This window comes from Heteronotia binoei, chromosome 1 (assembly GCF_032191835.1).
Source record: "Heteronotia binoei isolate CCM8104 ecotype False Entrance Well chromosome 1, APGP_CSIRO_Hbin_v1, whole genome shotgun sequence".
Taxonomy (NCBI): domain Eukaryota; kingdom Metazoa; phylum Chordata; class Lepidosauria; order Squamata; family Gekkonidae; genus Heteronotia; species Heteronotia binoei.
Genome location: NC_083223.1, coordinates 254,746,901 through 254,766,638, shown reverse-complemented (window position 1 = coordinate 254,766,638; position 19,738 = coordinate 254,746,901). Strand labels below are relative to the sequence as shown.

Below are 19,738 nucleotides of genomic sequence, written 5' to 3'. Positions count from 1 at the left end.
CACAAAGGGTTGTTTCAGTGCTTAGTTCTCATGGACCTTTCTTACATGCCCAGGGAAATGCTGATCAGTCAGCAATTTATCTCCAGGCTAGTTTTGCCAGGGATCCTGGAGGGTTTGTTTGGTTTTTGCCATCTTCTGGGCGTGGAGCAGGTGTCACTGAGGATGTGTGTAGGGGGGAGGCAGGGCTCTTTTTCTAGCAGGAGCTCCACTGCATATTAGGCCCCACATCTCTGATGTAGCCAATCATCCTGGAGTTTACAGTAGGCCCTGTACTAAGAGCCCTCTAAGCTCTTGGAGGATTGGCTACATCAGGGGGGCGTGGCCTGATATGCAGAGGAGCTCCTGCTAGAAAAAGCCCAGGGGAGAGGTATTGGTAAATTTCCTGCATTGTGCAGGGGGTTGGTCTAGACAACCCTGGAGGTCCCTTCCAACTCTATGATTGTGTGATTCTAAAGGGTTTCAAGTGTAAAGGTTCAGTTGTTTGCATGTTTTTAATGTGTCTGTTTCTCACTTCCCAATCCTAGCACGGGCGTCCAAACTTTCCGCAGGGATCATGATCGCTTTTGGGTTTTGGCAGCTCACCCCAACCTCAACCTCTTTGCCGCAGGTAAAGATCTCTTCGGATATCCAGGCTGTGATCAGTTCATTGTATTTCTTATCTGATAACGCTTTCCATGTCTTTCTTCTGAGATGCTCACAACACATCATTTTACACTGCAATCCTAGGTAGATTTGCGCTGTCGATTGCAGTGGGCTTAGACTGGAGTAAGTGTGTGTAGGATTGCACTATTAGGTTCCCAGTAATTGCTGTGAAAGCAGGTTAGGTAGAAGAAACTTTATCTTGTATGGTCTTTGAGGCAGGCCAAAACCATTCAGTGCAGAGTTGTAAACTCTGGCTCATTCACCGTTTAATTTCTAGGTTTCCTCCCAAATTTTTTCCTTCCAGGAACAGTTCAGACTTCTCAAAGCCAAGCCACCATCCACCCAGACAAAAGAGATTAAAATGACAATTATTAAAGTAGCAGCAAAATCAGACACCGAATGTGGAGTTGATATTTGTCCTCTTAAGGTGAAAACAGAGGCGATGGAGGCAGACATGTTTTTTGCTCCTGTGTCAATTTTGTTTGTCGAGAGGGCTTCCTGCCTTACCTCTCTGCAGCCCTTCTCTCCAAGCATTCTTCTCCTAGCCTGGGTTGCTCCTGGTATCTGACCCAGGCGGGAGAGAAAGTGCTGAGGTTACAGTCAGTGTTCCCTCAAAGCTGCAGTCTTGTGAGCAAACATTCTACTTTGTGAGCTACTGGCATTAACATTGTGAGCTACAGGCATAAAAGTTGTGAGCTACTGCATAAATTAGTGTGCTCTGGGGTCATCCTTCCTGAGCTAAGACAAAAATGTGCGAGCTGGAGGCTAAAAACTGTGAGCTAGCTCACGCTAACTCAGAGGGAACATCGGTTACAGTCCACTGGGAGGTAAACCAAGGGAAGGTTTAGTGTCCTTCATCTCCAAAGCTCTCTTTATGTAAACATTAAACCCCCATGAATAAACTAACATGGTGGCAGTTGCTGCTATTTCTAATTTGGCCCTTACACTTTCAGTCCTAAAAATAAAGAAGAACTGCTTTTGTACAGTCTACTGAGGTTATCTGGTGATGGTTAATTAACTATTGTATGGCAGCGTGTGTAGTATAGTCAGGAGATCCTAAGATTGTCTGGCAGCCAGAAGTTCTAGCTGTTTTAGTGTTGTGCACCACTATGTGGTGAGCTGGACTTGTTTTTTATAAGGCAAGAGACAGCTCAGAGGCGATTTGCCATTGCCTGCCTCTGCGTCATGACCCTCGTATTGCTTGGAGGTCACCCATCCTAATATTAGCCAGGGACAGTCCTGCTTAGCTTCTGAGATCTGACAGTATCAGGCTGTGCCATTCAAGTCAGAGCGATCCAGGTCCGGTGATGGTAACGATTCAGAGCAGGGCTTTCTCTCTTATAGCATTGACTTTGTGAAGCTGCCTGCTTCAAGGTGCCTCTCAAGTCACTTTATATTGTCTGTCTTGCCTGATTATAAAAATTCATTGGCCTGAAGATACCTTTTCAGGGCATCAGAAGTTGGGTAACTGCTTTTCTGTTCATTTGTGGTTCTTAAAAATGAACATAAGAACATAAGAGAAGCCATGTTGGATCAGGCCAATGGCCCATCCAGTCCAACACTCTGTGTCACACAGTGGCCAAAAAAATTATATATATAGCCAATGATGAACCTCTGCACCATATTTTCATCCAACCCCCCTTTGAAGCTGTCTATGCTTGTAGCCGCCACCATCTCCTGTGGCAGTGAATTCCACATATTAATCACCCTTTGGGTGAAGAAGTACTTCCTTTTATCTGTTTTAACCCGACTGCTCATCAATTTCATCGAATGCCCACGAGTTCTTGTATTGTGAGAAAGGGAGAAAAGTACTTCTTTTTCTACTTTCTCCTTCCCATGTATTATCTTGTAAACCTCTATCATGTCACCCCGCAGTCGACGTTTCTCCAAGCTGAAGAGCCCCAAGCATTTTAACCTTTCTTCATAGGGGAAGTGTTCCAACCCTTTAATCATTCTAGTTGCCCTTTTCTGGACTTTTTCCAATGCTATAATATCCTTTTTGTGGTGCCGTGTCCAGAATTGCACACAGCATTCCAAATGAGACCGCACCATCGATTTATACAGGGGCATTATGATACTGGCTGATTTGTTTTCAATTCCCTTCCTAATAATTCCCAGCATGGCATTGGCCTTTTTTATTGCAATCGCACACTGTCTTGACATTTTCAGTGAGTTATCTACCACGACCCCAAGATCTCTCTCTTGGTCAGTCTCTGCCAGTTCACACCCCATCAACTTGTATTTGTAGCTGGGATTTAATGTTTAAAGGTTTTTATTGTTTCAGAGGGTAGCTGTGTTGGTTTGCAGTAGAAGAGCCAGATTTGAGTCCAGTAGCTCCTTAGAGGCCAATCATTTTTTTTGGGGGGGGGGGGCGGGGGGAGCATAACCTTTTTAGAGTCAGAGCTCCTGACATCAGACACATCTACTGGACTTGAATCTTGTTTTTATTGCATGGTGCTCTGTGTGTGTGTCAGTGTGAGCCTGTATTGCTGCCTTGATCTGAGAGCCTGGTGCTGTCTTCTCTGAGAGGCTGTAGCTCTTCAAGGAGGCAGAGGACTTTTCCAGACCTGCTGTGTGAGATCTTTTAGCCAGAGATGCCAGGGATTGGCCTTCTGCATGCAGGGTATGTGCTGTGCCACAGAGCCGCAGCCCTGTCCCGCAAGTGTGTCTGTGTCTTTTTTAATGGTGGTGTTGGAAGTGCCACGGGGCTTTCAAGCCAGGAGACAAACAGAGGCAGTTTACCATTGCTTGCCTCTGTGTTGCAACCCTAGTATGCCTTGGTGGTCTCCCATTCAAGTACCAATCAGGGGCAATGACCCTGCTTAGCTCCCGAGATCTGATAAGACTGGGCTATCCAGTACAGGGCTTTTAAAAATAATAGCAGTAGGGAAAAGGCCAGATTTGAATTTACTGACATCTATAAGTTTGTTTCAAGTCTCTGCCACGGCCCCAGATACCGTGCAAGTCCCCACACATTCTTGAGTGCTTTCTGAGCACTTTCAGTCTCCCTCTAGTGGGGCTGTGGCCCACGAAACCTCGTGCCACAACAGATCTGTTGGTCTTTCAAGTGCCATGAGGTGGTTGATCCTTGCCGCGTCAGACGAGCACGGCCAGCATCCCTCTGAAACGTCTCTCCTTTTTTCATTTCCAGGACACGACGGCGGCATGATCGTGTTCAAGCTGGAGCGCGAGCGGCCTGCCTACGCTGTGCATGGCAACATGCTCTACTACGTGAAGGACCGCTTTCTCCGCCAGCTGGACTTCAACAGCTCCAAAGACGTGGCCGTGATGCAGCTGAGGAGGTGGGAGTTCTCTCTTTTACCTTCGGGTTTTAAGTTCCCTGTTCTGTGCAGGTTTCTCATCTTGCTTCCTGCTGCTCTTTGGCTCCCTCTGGAAATCAGGATTGCTATCGACAGAGGAACCACGAGAACAGGAAGGGAGTTGCTGGCTTGCATACAATACATGTACCCCCATGTGCATTGCTGTGAGCTACACAGGGTGTGTGTGGAAAGAGCCAGCTTTTCTTGGCGTAGTGAACTGCTGACATCGTGTCCCAACTCTTTTAAGACTTGAATGTAGATTGTTTCCTTTTTTGCAAGTTTGGGCAACACCAGTGAGCCAACAAGACATCGCATTTAAGATTGTTGAGGCTGGACATGGAGAAATACTATTTTCGAAACCTTGCACACTCACACATGAATATACAAAGCTGCCTCATGCAGAATCGTGCCCTCGGTCTACCAGTGTCTGCCAGACTGATAGCAGCTCTCCAGGGTGTCAAGCTGAGATCTTTCACATTCCCTCCTACCTGATTCTTCCAACTGGAGAGGGCAGGGATTGAACCTGGGACTTCTGCATGCAAAGTAGATGCTCTACCACTGAGCTAAGACCCCCTCACCTAATCCGGTACTCTGTATTGTCTCAGGCACATCATCAAGCTGTTCGCCCTCTCCTGCGTAGTTTCTGCATTCATCTTTCCCCAGAGCCAAGAATGGGGCCATGAGGGAATAAATTTGGTTTTTTAGATATTTAGACTCCACTTTTCTTCCCAGTAGGGGACCCAAAGAGGCTTGCCACATCATTCTCCCCTTCTCCTTTTTATCCTCACAACAACTTCCCTGTAAGGTTGGCTAGGCTGAGAGAATGTGACCAGCCCATGGTCACTCAGTGAGCTCCGTGGCAGAGTGAGGATCCAAACCCACTGCTAGGCTGACTCTCCAAACACTCCACCATGCTGGCTTCTGTAGTGATATGCCTGTAAATGTAAGAATGTGGCCCAGGTCATTGCTTTCTGGTATAGATACAGTAGCCCTTGAGAGAGCCACAGTGATGACCGAGAGCCCTCAATTAGGAAGTTGCTTATTTGACTCTGCCTCTGCCTTGAGCTTTCGATGTTGCCCCACTCAGTGGCTGCCTTTCTTAGCTCTCCATTTGCAATAAGGTGATTTATATATCAGCCTTCCTTTAAAAAGTGGTTCTAAAGATTTTAAGATCATGTACGTGAAGAGCCTTGAATGCTCAGAGATACTCTAAACTGTGAATTGTCATGGTAAGATAGAACCATACCTAGTTGACTTTATCCCCATGTTTTGAAGTCAGTCTGTGGCTCCTGCTATACCGCCCTCTGCCAGCCATCGATCAAGGGACTTGGATTCACTTTCCTCACTGCTTTCTTTCCTTCTTAGTGGCTCCAAGTTCCCCGTGTTCAACATGTCGTACAACCCGGCTGAGAATGCCGTCCTCCTCTGCACCGTAAGTCAAAATCTGTCCCTGGGGCTAATAGATAATCCAGTGGGCTAGTCTGAGAAGAAATATTTACAGTTTTATGTGATGCCTCTGGTTCTGCCAGGCAGTGGTGCTCAGTGGATTGAGTGCCATGGACCCATTTCACTGGTGGTGGTGCTTTCCGTGGAAGCTTCAGTGACCAAGGAAAGCAGCCCTCATTAGCACAATTGGGCCATAAGTTTCAACTTGCAGACCTTGAGTGTGTGTTGGGGTGTTCTTGGAAACTGGTAGATGAGAGTGACCACAGCCGAGAGAGCCATTGCCGGATATACTGCCCATCACTGGATGCCCAGTATTTTGGGAGAGGGGAAAAAAATCCTCTCCCCTCTCTCTAGTTTGAGAGCCAGTTTGGTGTAGTGGTTAAGATAAGGACTCTTATCTGGGAGAATCAGGCTTGATTCCCCACTCCTCCACTTGCACCTGCTGGAATGGCCTTGGGTCAGCCATAGCTATCACAGAAGTTGTCCTTGAAAGGGCAGCTGCTGTGAGAGCCCTCTCAGCCCCACCCACCTCACAGGGTGTCTGTTGTGGGGGGAGAGGATATAAGCCGCTCTGAATCTCTGATTCAGAGAGAAGGCGGGGTATAAATCTGCAGCTTCCTTCTTCTCTGTTACTCTTCCATTCTGTAAGCCACCTCTCAGGTAGTAAATGTTGCTCAAGGTGGCTGTTGCAGCCGTTTGCAATAAGAACAGACAGATTAGCCATTTTAAAATAAACATGTAAATCTTCCAGGGGACCAAAGTTTACATTGACAGTAAATAGTGCTGAGAAAACCATAAGGATTGGCTTAGTAACAGGAGTGCTACAAGAGTCTGTTTTTCTACAGCATCTCAGAGATATTTTCAGCAATATGTAACGTCGGGTGCGATTCTTGTGGGAAGGGGAGGTAGATTAGCAGTATTTAGTATTTTAATTTGGGAAATGGAGGGTGGTTGAATCTACCTCCTTAGGCAAGAGACAGATGGAAGCTAATGCCTGCCGTTGGAAGAAATCCTAGTGGAGAGAATCTGAGACAGCTGTGGTCTGACTGACTTTCCCCCTCTTTGCAGAGAGCCAGTAATCTGGAGAACAGCACCTATGACCTTTACACCATCCCCAAGGATGCAGATTCCCAGAACCCCGATGGTAAGCATCCCAAAGCGGCTGCATCTGTTTCTCCCACCCACCTCCCCTTCCATTCGTCGACTGCCGGATCCTTCCTCCCCTGATTCCTGTGGAGCCCTCGCATACGCCACGTGCCTTTGGCAGGTCTTCTGACTTGAAAAATTCATGTCAGTCCCCTCCTGGTTTTTATGGCTTCGAATATATATTTTATAAATCAGTTATTAGAAACTCACCGGTCGCCCCCCCCCCCCCCCACCTCGCCCAGCAGGTTGGCTCGCTTGTCGTTGATGGATCTCCTGGCGAGTCGACTTGCCTCCCGGGCAGTCCTGGACGCTTTCGAAGCGACTGTAAACGTGCCCAGCCTTTCTCTTCCTCCATCCCAGAGAACCCTAGCTCAAACTTGTGCAAATCAAAAACACGTCGTTGGAATCCCTGCCTTCCGAGCGCCTGATTCCACTCGGGAGTGGAAATTCCAGCTGGTCCCCCCTGCCTCTGACGTCACAACAATAAGATCAGTGAATGAGTTCTGGTAGGGCATGAGGCAGGCTGGTATCCATCTCTACCCTCATTGGCAGATTTATGGGCTTCTGTAATGCCAGCAGGTTTTGTTGGTGGGTTTTTGCCACAAAAGGGGATAGAGCAGGGAGGAGCCAAGGGCTCAGTAGAGAGCACCTGGTTTATATGCAGAAGGTCCCAGCTTCAGTCCCCAGCATCTCCACTTCAAGGCTGTCAGGGAGCAAATGGCCGCATGAATCTGCCTTCTACTGAATTAGACAATCGGTCCATCGTGGTTAGCACCAGGGCTTTTTTTGCAGCAGGAACTCCTTTGCATATTAGGCCATACCTCCCTGATGTTGCCAATCCTCCAAGAGCTTGCAGGGCTCTTAGTACAGGGCCTACTGTAAGTTCAAGGAGGATTGGATACATCAGGGAGGCATGGCCTAATATGCAAAGGAGTTCCTGCTGCAAAAAAAGCCCTGGTTAGTACTGTTTACTCCAACTGAAACCAGCTCTCCAGGGCCTCAAGCTAAGGTCTTTCACATCACCTTTGACCTGTTTTTTTTTAAACTAGAGACGAAGGGGATTGAATCTGGGACTTCCTTCATGCCAAGCAGATGCTCCACCACTGAGCCATGGCCCTCCCCTACATTGAGAAATACCCTTTAGTGCCTGGTTCCTCCCCCTCCTTTTTTGGAGAGCTACTGCCTATCAGTGCTGATCGAGATGGACAAGTGGTCTAACAGTATATATGTTATTGAAGGACCATAGTTCAGTGGTGCACCATGTTTTGCATGCACAGAGTCCCAGGTTTGGTTCCCAGCAGGTCTCCGGTTACAAGAGAGGCAAGGTTGGAAAAGCCATAAGATCCCCTGAATGAATAGACTGGGTGGAACAGTGACTGTCATGGGACTTTGAGGTTGTACTTTGGGCTGCATCTTGCCTGCTTCTCCCACAGCCCCATGTGATCTCTGAAGAGCTGGTGCTGGGAATGACGGAATCCTCACGGTTGGAATGGCCAGAGGCACCAGCCACAGCGAGGAGAGGGAAATTGGGCAACACTCCCCCTCCTTGTTCTTCCTCTGCTGATGTTTCTTATGGGAGGGTCAACTAACTGTTGTTCTTGGCACTTTGTCTACGAGGCTTCCGGGGTGCCAGCATCGTCTTTTGCAGGGGCTGCTGGGGGTACAGCAGGAAATATCTGACTTCTGCTCCATATTCATAGGCTACAATACATTATCTTGTCATTATCTTTGCAACAGTCTTGCATGGTAGCTTCTAACATCCCCATACTCTGGACAGAGAGGTGAAGAGAGTGGCTTGCCTAGGGCAGATCAGTGGATTAATGGCAGAGGCAGAGATTTGAACCAGGGCTGTGTTGATTTGCTGAGTCTCTTAGCTGCTCCACAGATGATTCTAGGCAAGAAGGACAAAATTTCCCTTGATCCAAGGCAACTTAATGTGTGGCTTTTGGGAAAGCGCCATAGCTCAGTGAAGGGCCACCTGCTTCGCATATAGAAAGACACTGACTCAGTCCCCAAAAGCTCCCTTGGAAAGACCTCAGAGAGCGGGAGCAAGATCTCCTTCTGCTGAAGATCTTGGGGAGATCTTAGGGAGCCACTAGTCATTGGAATATGGCAGCAAGACATGCAGACAGTGCGGGGCAATCTTAGCAGTCGTATGTGGTGCACTTCCCCTGTTGCAGGTACAGAAATGCAGCTTGAAAGGGCCTGCCTGTGATATTAGCCAGGTTTAGCCTGTTTTAGAATTTGGGGATTCCTTCTTACTGCACTTTTATCCATGTTAGCAGCCACAGTCTGATGTTTGGGCCACACATTTCCTGACTGCTTGTGGTAGACAGTGCAGATCCCCATTTCCTTTCATGGGCTAGGGCCCATAGATGTGTAGCAGCTCCACCCTCCAGGCACGGAGTGGGTACAGGGTGTGTGTGTGGGCGGGGGGGGGGGGGGAGAATGTATGTGTTATGTTCATGTGGCCTCTCTCCCTTCCATGATATGAAAGACCACCAGAGTCTTCAAGCAGGGAAGCATCAAATAAGTCATGGCCCCAGATATCCAGCTTTTAAAATTCTGTTCCTCTCCTTTCCCCACAAAGGTAATTGCAGTTACCTTATCTGCTTATGCAGTGAACAAACCAAATTGAAAGCAAAAATATTTAATGCTGTCAACTGAAAGTGAGAATATTTGAAGCTACTGAAGAATAATAAAATAGTAAAACAGTGATAAAAGCAAGCAAAACCAAGATACTATACACACCCCCATTCAAAAGATCCAGTTTGGTGTAGTGGTTAAGTGCATGGACTCTTATCTGGGAGAACCAGGTTTGATTCCCCACTCCACCATTTGCACCTGCTGGAATGGCCTTGGGTCGGCCATAGCTCTCACAGGAGTTGATCTTGAAAAGGGCAGCTTCCATGAGAGCTCTCTCAGCCCCAACCTCACAGGGTGTCTGTTGTGGGGGAGGAAGGTCAAGGAGATTGTGAGCTGCTCTGAGATTCAGAGTGGTGGGGTATAAATCCAATGTCGTCATCATCAAAATGGACAGGAGAACAGAATAACCCTTACCTTGCAGCTGTCAGACTAGGTGCCAGCCAAATGATGATCCCCTTGAGCTCTGAAGGTAGACAGACTCAGAGAACTTTTGGTATAGTGAAATATGGATAGGTTCATATGCAAGTAGGTGGTCCTAACACACCTGTAAGGTAAACCTGTGTTCCTATTTTTCATCTGTAATATGGAGGAGAATCAGGGAAGTGGAGTACCTTTTCTGACCTGAGTGTTTCTAGATTCTAGACTCATTCTGAGTTTTGAATCACAGACATCCTAGATACTGTTGACCCTCTCTACTGAATAGCTGTCTGAACATGAACAGGAGTAACAGTGTTTTGGGGGGGTAACGTTACATGGTTGATTTATTATTATTATCATTGTTGTCATCATCAATATTGTTTTCAGATAGCATCATTGCATTCATTCATCCAGTTTCATAGGTATCCCTGTAGATCTTCAGTAAAAAAGCTAGATTTGAGTCCAGGCACACCTTGAAGACCAACCAGATCTTCACAGTGTGAGCTTTCTAGAATCAAAGCTGCCTTCGTCAGCTATCTGACAAAGGGATCTGACTCTTGAAAGCTCCTACAGTGTACATCTGGTTGGTCTCTTAACGTGTCACTGGACTCGCACCTGGCTCATCCATCGACGAGCTGACTTGGGGGCAGTCTTTGAAAGCTGCATATCCAGTCAATACACATCCAACAATCCCCAAAAGGGGAAGGATGAGCTAATCTTAAAGAGGTTGACCGCATATCCATCTAAAATGGCTGGGAAATAAAAGATAAGGGAGGGAGAAGAATGTGGCATGGTGGGTGAGAGCCAGTATGGTGATATACTTGGACATATGAACATATATGAATATACGAAGCTGCCTTATACTGAATCAGACCCTCGGTCCATCAAAGTCAGTATCGTCTACTCAGACAGGCAGTGGCTCTCCAGGTCTCAAGCCAAGGTTTTTCACGCCTACTTGCCTGAATCCTTTTTAGTTGGAGATGCTGGGGATTGAACCTGGGACCTTCTGCTTACCAAGCAGATGCTCTACCACTGAGCCACCATCCCTCCCCTAAATGTCAGAATGGGACAAATTCTGTTGTAGGCAGGTTGGCATAGACAACCACCGCAGCACAGTGCTCCCTAGAATAAGTTTCCCGTCACTTGCCACCTTTGTCTCGTAAACCCAAGCGTAATCGCAGATTGTTCCGGTGGGGTGGGAGCAGTCCAGTCATCCGCATCAGATGAGATTGCTGTGGCCTGCAGAAGCTCTGAAGTCTTCGTCTCGCAAGCCTCCCCCTGTGCTTTTAAAAGCAACCAGAACGACTCCCTCTGGGCAGTTCTTTCTCGGTGGTGCCTCCCCGATACCCGCAGCATTGTGTCTTTAATGCGAGGCAACAGCTGTTGAAGCGCAGCACTGGGGAGAGGCTCACATTGGAGACGGGACCCTCGGCGCTCGCTCGGCTTGGCTGCGAGGGCACCGCTCGTTAGCGTGACAAAGTGGCGTGTCATCCGGGATGGCTGTGTGCTCCTGCGCCAGCCGGCAGTGGCAGGGGTTCCCCAGGCAACCACTTGGCTGCTGCACTGGGCCACTTCGAGAATCCAAAAAGAGGGCCTGGATCTTTAATGTGTCGCCTTAGGTTAAAAGTGAATGAGCTGGCAGTGGAGGAGGAGGAAGCAGCTGATCCACTGGAACAAAGTTGGAATTCAGCCAGCAGATTCTTGATTTTTTTTTCCCCCTCCTCTTCCAGCTCCTGAAGGGAAACGTTCCTCTGGGCTGACAGGCGTGTGGGTGGCTCGGAACCGCTTTGCGGTCTTGGATCGGATGCACTCGGTAAGATGTATAAAAAGGAGGGTTTCTTTCTCCACTCCACTCTTACTCTCTAAGTTTCCTCACTGGGACCACAGAGCCATATCTCTCTACTATATCTGTTTGTGTTAGCCAGACTTTATCTACTGGCTCCTACTCTCTACCTAATGGCAATGCCAGTGTGGTGTAGTGGTTAAGAGCCACAGACTGTAATCTGGGGTTTGCTTCCCCATTCTTCTTCCATATGAAGCCTGCTGGATGAGCTTGGGCCAGTCACAGTTCTCTCAGAACTCAGCCCCACCTGCCTCACAAGATGCCTGCTGTGGGGAGAGCACTTTGTAAGCCACTTTGAGACTCTGTAGGGTAGACAAAAGTGGGGTATAAAAACCAACTCTTCTTCTTTCCCCTAACGCAAAGAGACTTCCCTTTAGCATAAGGAGAATTCTCCTTATGCCAGGGTGGGGGGCAGGTGTTGCCATTTGTAGGACAGATCCGGCCTTGAATTCTGTTGAAACTGATGCAAGATATTGGGGGAGGTGGGGGGAGGGAATAAGTCGTGCTTCAAAGCTATGGGGAGCTCACATACCAGGATGTAAAAGATAACTAAACTTAAGATCCAAGGGTGAAAGGCCAAAGCGTATCAGTAAAAAATATTATTGGCATAATAACCGAGGCTGCTCTATTTGGGCAGATTGTGAGAAGACGCAAGTAACTGAAAAACTTAGCAGTGTCAGGAGAAGTTGAGGGCAGCAGAGTCTGCTTGTGGAGTGGGCGGCATATAAATCTAAAGTAAATAAAATAAATAAATGAGATGAATTGGCTCAATAGAGGCAGCTGCGGCCTTCAGTTTGCAAGACCTGAGCAAGGCTGTTAATGATAGGATGTTTTGGAATTTGTTAGTTCATAGGGTTTCCATAAGTTAGAAGCAACTTAATGGCACTTCACGCACACTAAATGATCAGCATAACAAAGCACATAAATCTAGTGATGGTAACCATTGGTTTAATTTGTTATGAATCATATACCGGAATACTTTATATAGTAATGGCAAAAGGAAGAGAGCTGATCCCCAGGACAGGGATTCCCCAGTCCCCCTTTCTCTGCTGCAAAGCCGAAAAGCAAAGAACTTCATCCTTGCAACATTTAAGACTTTTTGTCATGCCTCCCTTGTGCTTCCCATGTCCCGTCCATTGTGGCTTTCCCCTCCTCCGCTGAAACGGCAGATTCTGATCAAGAACCTGAAAAATGAGATCACCAAGAAGGTCCAGGTCCCCAACTGTGACGAGATCTTCTACGCCGGCACTGGGAACCTCCTGCTGAGGGACGCTGATTCCATCACTCTCTTCGATGTGCAGCAGAAACGGTAAGGTGCTGGACTGACATTCCTGGAGGCAGCCTCGGACTTCCCCAGCAGTCCTCCAAACTGATCGCCTGGTTTTGCTGGGTGGGGGTGACTGCAGGGTGGCTTTGAGAAGGCTGCAAATGCACCTGGTGAGCCCAAAGAGCTTGTTAGTATCCTTTCGTTATCGTAGATCCCACTCCTGCACAATCCTTTTTGCTTCTGGATTGTTGACTGGCCCACCAGATGCCATGCATTAGCAGACCAGACTTAGCCCAAGGGGTTCTAGTTGCTGATCCTCAGAGTGTGCACCTGCTGCTTATAGCGATGGCTGGCGATTCTCAGCTTCCTTAGAGTATATGCAGTACCCTAAGTATATGCATATTGGTCAGGTATGAGTGCGATAGTTCATGGGTGAACTCATGTTTTACGTGCAGAATGCTCCAGTTTCAGTCCCCATCATCTCGAGTCAAAGAGTCTCAGCACGTGTTGGGAGAGACTTTTCTCTATCGAGCCCCGCTGAGCTGCTCCCAATGAGAATAGGCAGGAGTAGGCTAGAGAAGCCAACTGTATGAAGGTGCATGAATTTGGGGGGGGGGGGGGGGGGAGTGGTAGAACACAGGAAGTCCCAGGTTCAGTCCCCAGCATCTCTCAGGACAACTGAGAGGTGACATGATAAAAGTTTTACAGCATCATGCACGGGGTAGAGAGAGTTGACAAAGAAGTTTTTCTGCCTCTCCCGAAATGGCATCTAAGGAAGCTGATGGGCAGTAAATTCAGAATGGAGAGAAGGAAATGGTTATTTACACAGAGCATGATTTAACTGCAAAATTCGATAACAAATGATGCAGTAATAGCCACAGACATAGATAACTTCAGAAGGGGTTTAGACAGATTCCTGGAGGGTAGGTCTATCAGTGACTACTCGCCATGGTGACTGAAGGACCTGCATGCTCAGAGGCAGTCAACCTCTGAATCCCAGAGCCTCTATGCTCTCTTGTTGGCCATCTTGGTTAGCCACTCTGTGAGACAGGATCCTGAACCAAATAGACCATGGGCCTGATCCAGGAGGGCTCTTCTTATGTTCTGCCTAGAAAGACACCTTAGGAACCAGATACTAAAAGAGATCTTTCTTAGTCCTGAAGAATAGACAGTACTGAGCTAGGAGGGCTAATGCTGTCATGTTCTTGTATGCATTAAGGTGCCATCATCTACCTCAGTAAAAGGGACAGGTGTGGTGGGCCATTTGGAGGGACAGAGTACAAGCACTGTATTGCAAGTGGGCTCCAGATTGCTTCAAAGAGAGGGGAGAGGCAAAAATCCACCCCTTAAGTTACTGTGTAGCCCAGTGAATTAAGAAGGATCTTCACAGGCAGGTGCTTTCTTCTTACAGGACTCTATCCTCTGTGAAGATCTCTAAGGTGAAGTACGTCATTTGGTCAGCTGACATGTCCCATGTGGCTCTCCTGGCCAAACATGGTAAGGGGAGGAGAGGCTTTGTGTCTTGAAAATTATTTGTATGTTTTGATTCTTCCTTATCCCTTTCTCCCTCCCTTGTTCCCTTCCGTGCTTGTGAGATGCTTCAGGAGTGATCTGCTGGATCTTCTTCGTGGTCTCTGTGCACCACACACTGGGTTTCCACACCTGCATGGTGTCTCCATTCAGTAAGGAAGGAAGTGTGTGGATACACAAATGACCACTCAAAGATCATCAGTTTTTTTAGAAAGCAGCCTGCACATTTTGAGGGTACGAAGGGTGCATGCGTTCTCACAGTCCGTTCACAACAGGGGCACAATGCTGTAATTGAATACTAGAGTTGAAACACTGTTTGCAAGATTCATTACAACAATCCTTTCACCTGAAGTTGCAACACAGAGCCCACTCTGAACGGTTATGCCTGTCTTTCCCCATATTCTGGTATGGCAGTATAGAGGAGGGAGGTTTGGAACATTTAGTGGTCATTCAGGTGATTAGAATCACCTTTGGATGAATTGATTCCACTTCTTACTTCCTGCAGATCTCTCTTCAAAACCATTTTTTTTGCAAAACCCCTCCCTTCCTGAAACTAAGCCACATAGTCACTGAAATGATGAGAGAATTTTCACTTGCGTCATCTCCACTTCCCTTAACTTCCGCTTTCTTGACTCACATTTTAGACCATAGGTTCCATAGACTGCCATAAGGACTGAGGGGATCTGGAATCCAATCCCCCCCACACACACACCCCATGGGAGCTTGGTGATGACCTTGAACCAAGTGCTCTTCCTGTACTTCAGCCTCCCCTTTAGGGTGGTGCCAGAGACTTGATGTCTCAAAAGTGCCATGCACTAAAAAAGAGGACAGATAAGCACTTCATGCAGCTCCATTAACTTGTGGGACTGACCCCGCTGGTGGACCTGATGGCACCTGGGTTTGGGCCACTGTGTGACACAGAGTGTTGGACTGGATGGGCCACTGGCCTGATTCAACATGGCTTCTCTCTCATGTTCATATACAGTAGCTCCTTGCTGCAGGATGAAGTGACAGCCATTCACTTAAATGGCTTTGAAATGGGATAATTCCGGGAGATCTCCAGGCCCCCAACTGCAGGTTGGTGGCTCTCCTTACAGAGACAGCTGATTAGCCTTAGTGGGAAACAGGGTGCTTGATTAGATGGTCTTTGTAGCCTTTCTCTACAAATAGTCACCCTTCTCTTCCTTTCCCTGTGTTCCCTCCGCATTTTTTTTTCTTCCTTCAAACAACAAAGGGGTGGCCTAAGAGGTAGCTAGCTGTCTCCTGTAAACAGCATCTCTCATCTGTTCCTCTCCGCAGCAATCATGATCTGCAACAGGAAGCTGGACTCCCTTTGCAACATCCACGAGAACATCCGAGTGAAGAGCGGTGCCTGGGACGAGAGCGGGGTCTTTATCTACACAACCAGCAACCACATCAAATATGCCGTCACCACTGGGTGAGTGAGCAGGGTGGATGGTGTGCATCTTTGTTAGCACAACCTGACCTCTTTGCGGGCTCCTGGCTAAAATGTGTCACACAGAAAAAAGAGCACCTAAAAGACCCATAGATTTATTGTGGCACAAAGACCCATAGATTTATTGTGGCACAAAGACTGAATGCGCAGTTCCTGGGGCATCTAACAAAGCACATTCTGGGCCTCAGATTTGGGAATCTTTTGAGGGCAGCAGTCTTGTAACAGACACAAGCTTGGAGTCAGCCAGTGTCAAGCCAGAGTTTGGCATTGCATGAATAAGTGTTGGGGGGGGGGCGTCATGTGAGCTTCACTCCAGTTCCTTAAATCCCATCCTGGTTTTGATGTCAGCCAGGCTTGAAGATATGTTAATCACTCAAAGGGTGATCAACACATGGAACTCACTGCCGCAGGAGGTGGTAGCAGCTGCAAGCATAGCCAACTTCAAGAGGGGACTGGATAAACATATGGAGCAGAGGCCCATCAGTGGCTATTAGCCGCAGCATCTCTGTCTGGGGCAGTGGTGCTCTGTATTCTGGGTGCAGTGGGAGGGGTTCTAGTATCCTGGCCCCACTGATGGACCTCCTGATGGCACCTGTTTTTTTGGGCCACTGTGTGTCACAGAGTGTTGGACTGGATGGGCCGTTGGCCTGATCCAACATGGCTTCTCTTGTGTTCTCTTAAGATCAGTTTTGCAGTAGCTTCCAGTCTCTGTTAGGCAACAAAGCAGAGTTTGCCCAGTCCACATGTAGCAGCAGACTGCCATAAGGACTGAGGGGATCTAGAATCCAATCCGCCCCCCCACACACACACACCCCATGGGAGCTTAGTGGATGACCTTGGACCAAGTGCTCTTCCTGTACTTCAGCCTACCCTTTAGGGTGGTTGTCAAGATAAAATGGAGAAGAAGAAACCTATGGATGCCATATTGAGCCCTTTGGAGGACGGGCATGATAAAAATAAAATAGATGCAGAGAGGGGCAATGCAAGACAGAAGACTGTTCGTGTTTTGGTGTTAACATTTGAGTCCGTCCTCAGAAAAATAGCGGTCCCTCTGCAAGCTGTTGACTGAAGCAAAGTCCAGTGATAAGAGCCAGGTGTCTGCTTCACAGAGCTTCTGTCTGACACTGGTGAAAGGAGAGAGAGAGAAGCAAATCTGAATCTAAAAATCTGACCAAAATGCTCGGGAAGGGGGTTAGCTTAGGAAAAAAGACACTGGTGATGCTCAATATTTGAATCCAGTTGCACCTTAAAAGACCTGCAAGATTTCCAGAGTATAAGCATTCAAGAGTCAAAGCTCCCTTCACCAGATACTAGTAGGAAGGGGGGAGGTCCCTGAGCCCTTCTATCTCAGAAAGAAGGTGGAAGGGATGTTGCAAAGATGGGAGTCAGGATGCAAAGGAACAGTGGAATATCATATCCGTTTGTGCCTGTGCAAGTTTTTTTCATTACCTTGGTGGATTTCCCCTGGTGATGGTAGAACCATGTTAGAGCCCACTGGCACCTTTAAGACCAACAAAGTTGGTTCACAATTCCCCTGATTCAGTTTGTGGTTCAGTTTGTGGCTCAGCCACCAATCACATTTTTCCAGTTCACGCCCATCCCTGTTAGGCAACAAAAGTCTTGGAATGTGAAGGGCCCACATAGGACAGCTCCTTCGTCTCCAAAGAAAAGCCAGGCCCATCCTTACCAACAGTTCCATCTCCTCAATCCAGGGATCACGGGATCATCCGCACCCTGGACTTGCCGATCTACGTGACCCGGGTGAAGGGGAACAACGTCTACTGCCTGGACCGGGAGTGCCGGCCTCGCGTTCTGACCATCGACCCCACTGAATTCAAGTTCAAGCTGGCACTCATCAACCGGAAATACGATGAGGTGAAGTGGTAGCTCTGGAGGTTGTGCTTCAGTCACTTGTGTACTGCTGTGATTTGGAACAGTTGGGGGGAAATGAGAAGGAGCGATGTCTCTCATGCTGCCCCGGCTTAGTCTTCACCTGCTTTGCCATTGCCTGGCCTTTTGTGTACCTGGGAGGCGTGGAAACGATCTGCTGAGAGAAGGAAAGGCAATAATGGGATCGCAGTGGAGATACATTACAAGCAACGTAACTGTGATGTAAATAGGCTACCATACTTTTAAATATATAATTACTTTTGAATTTACATACTTTTAAAATATACAACTGCTTTTAAATCTACAAATATCTTTGATACAAAAATCCACAATAACAACCATAAGAAACAATTAAACCATTTTCAACAGAGCCCTTAGTAGTTTAGTAGTTCAGCATACAAATAACTAGTTACAATAATAGATGTGTTTTGTGTTGCCACTTTATCAGTATTGTTAATGTCTCCCTCTTGTTGAGCTGTATATAATGAAGGAGTCAGTCAGTTTCTTTTACTAAAAGCTTGTGCAAAGCCTTCCATTTCACCCTGGGAGCAGACATCCCAGGGACTCCTCCCATCTCTTCAGAACTGCCACACTGAATCAGAACAAATTGCCCTCTAGCCCCCAATAGTCTGTTCTAATAGAGGGCTCCAAGATTTTTTTTTAATTATCCCTCCTTTCTTCCAAAGGCAATAAGCCCTTAGTTCTGGTCTCTTCCACTGCCTGGACCTCACAACAACCCTGCGAAGCAGCTTCGGCTGAGGGAGTCTGACCCAAGTTTGTTCATAGTTCCTAAATCTGGACCAGCCTAAATTCGTTTGCATTGTTTTTCCTTCCTTCCTTCCTTCCTTCCTTCCTTCCTTCCTTCCTTCCTTCCTTCCTTCCTTCCTTCCTTCCTTCCTTCCTTCCTTCCTTCCTTCCTTAGGTTGCTTTGGGTTCTTTCCACAGTTCCTAGCAGGGCTTTTTTTGTAGCAGGAACTCCTTTGCATATTAGGCCGCACTCCCCTGATGTAGCCAATCCTCCTGGAGCTTACAGTAGGCCCTGTGCTAAGAGCCCTGTAAGCGCCAGGAGGATTGCCTACATCAGGGGTGTGTGGCCTAATATGCAAAGGAGTTCCTGCTACAAAAAATAAGAAGCCCTGTTTCCTAGTATGACACTGTCACCACTGCACTACCTGTAGAGAAGCCTCCAGAAAGCTCTGATGGATCAGGGAGGTAGCAGCACCTGCATTTCTCATCCTCAACATCTGGTATTTTGAGGGAGATTGCCTCTGAACGTGGATTCTTCATGTAACTGACATGGCTAAGAGCCGCTGATACACTTCTCTTCCTCCATCATTTACATGGAGATGGGTAAACATAACATGGATTTGCTTTAGAGGGTCCCACATCAAAAAGTTTGGCATCTTCCACTCTATGCTTTCCTTATAAGGGGGAGGCTGCTCCAGCCGCTTGATCATTTTCATTTCCTCCTTCCGCGCCTTTTGCAGCTCCATAGTATCTTGTTGGGAGGGGATGGGGTGGGCAGGATAACCAGAATAAGTCCTTAATATTCCAAATATGGCTGCATCATCAGTTTATGAAAGAGACACGATGATGCTAACAATTTGTTATCACCCAGTGAGGAGTAGCAAATGATCAACTTTGGCTTTCTTATATTGGAAGGTGGAGCTTATAACTGATACAAAGGGCAAGGAAAAACTCCTCCCCACACTTTCCAGATATTTTCTTCCCTCTAGCATGAAAGAAAAGCCTTTTACGGTCTCCTAGGCCTTACCAATTTTTTTCTTCTTATCACAAACCCTTCACAGTTTATCCATTCCCCTCCTTATGAGGGGATTGGATAAACATATGGAACAGAAGTACATCAGTGGCTATTAGCCACAGTGTATTGTTGAAACTCTCTGTCTGGGGCAGTGATGCTCTGTATTCTTGGTGCTGGGGGGCACAGTGGGAGGGCTTCTAGTGTCCTGGCCCCACTGATGGACCTCATCCTGATGGCACTTGGGGGTTTTGGCCACTGTGTGACACTGGATGAGCCATTGGCCTGATCCAACATGGCTTCTCTTATGTTCACTGTCTTTGCATCTCATGGGAGAGAGGCCTGTCACTCTTCCCTATGTTTAGAGAAGAACTTT

General features: G+C 47.5%; 1 protein-coding gene across 1 annotated transcript in view; it reads left to right on the top strand.

Moving 5' to 3' along the window:
* COPA (COPI coat complex subunit alpha) overlaps positions 1–19,738 on the top strand; it is a 56,398-nt gene that overhangs the window by 16,899 nt on the left and 19,761 nt on the right. Inside the window, exons 10-18 of the mRNA XM_060253581.1 lie at positions 525–607; positions 3,794–3,944; positions 5,328–5,394; positions 6,477–6,552; positions 11,348–11,430; positions 12,630–12,769; positions 14,139–14,224; positions 15,557–15,695; positions 17,426–17,588. Of these exons, the coding sequence (XP_060109564.1) occupies positions 525–607; positions 3,794–3,944; positions 5,328–5,394; positions 6,477–6,552; positions 11,348–11,430; positions 12,630–12,769; positions 14,139–14,224; positions 15,557–15,695; positions 17,426–17,588 (988 nt within the window). The remainder of the gene's footprint in view (positions 1–524; positions 608–3,793; positions 3,945–5,327; positions 5,395–6,476; positions 6,553–11,347; positions 11,431–12,629; positions 12,770–14,138; positions 14,225–15,556; positions 15,696–17,425; positions 17,589–19,738) is intronic.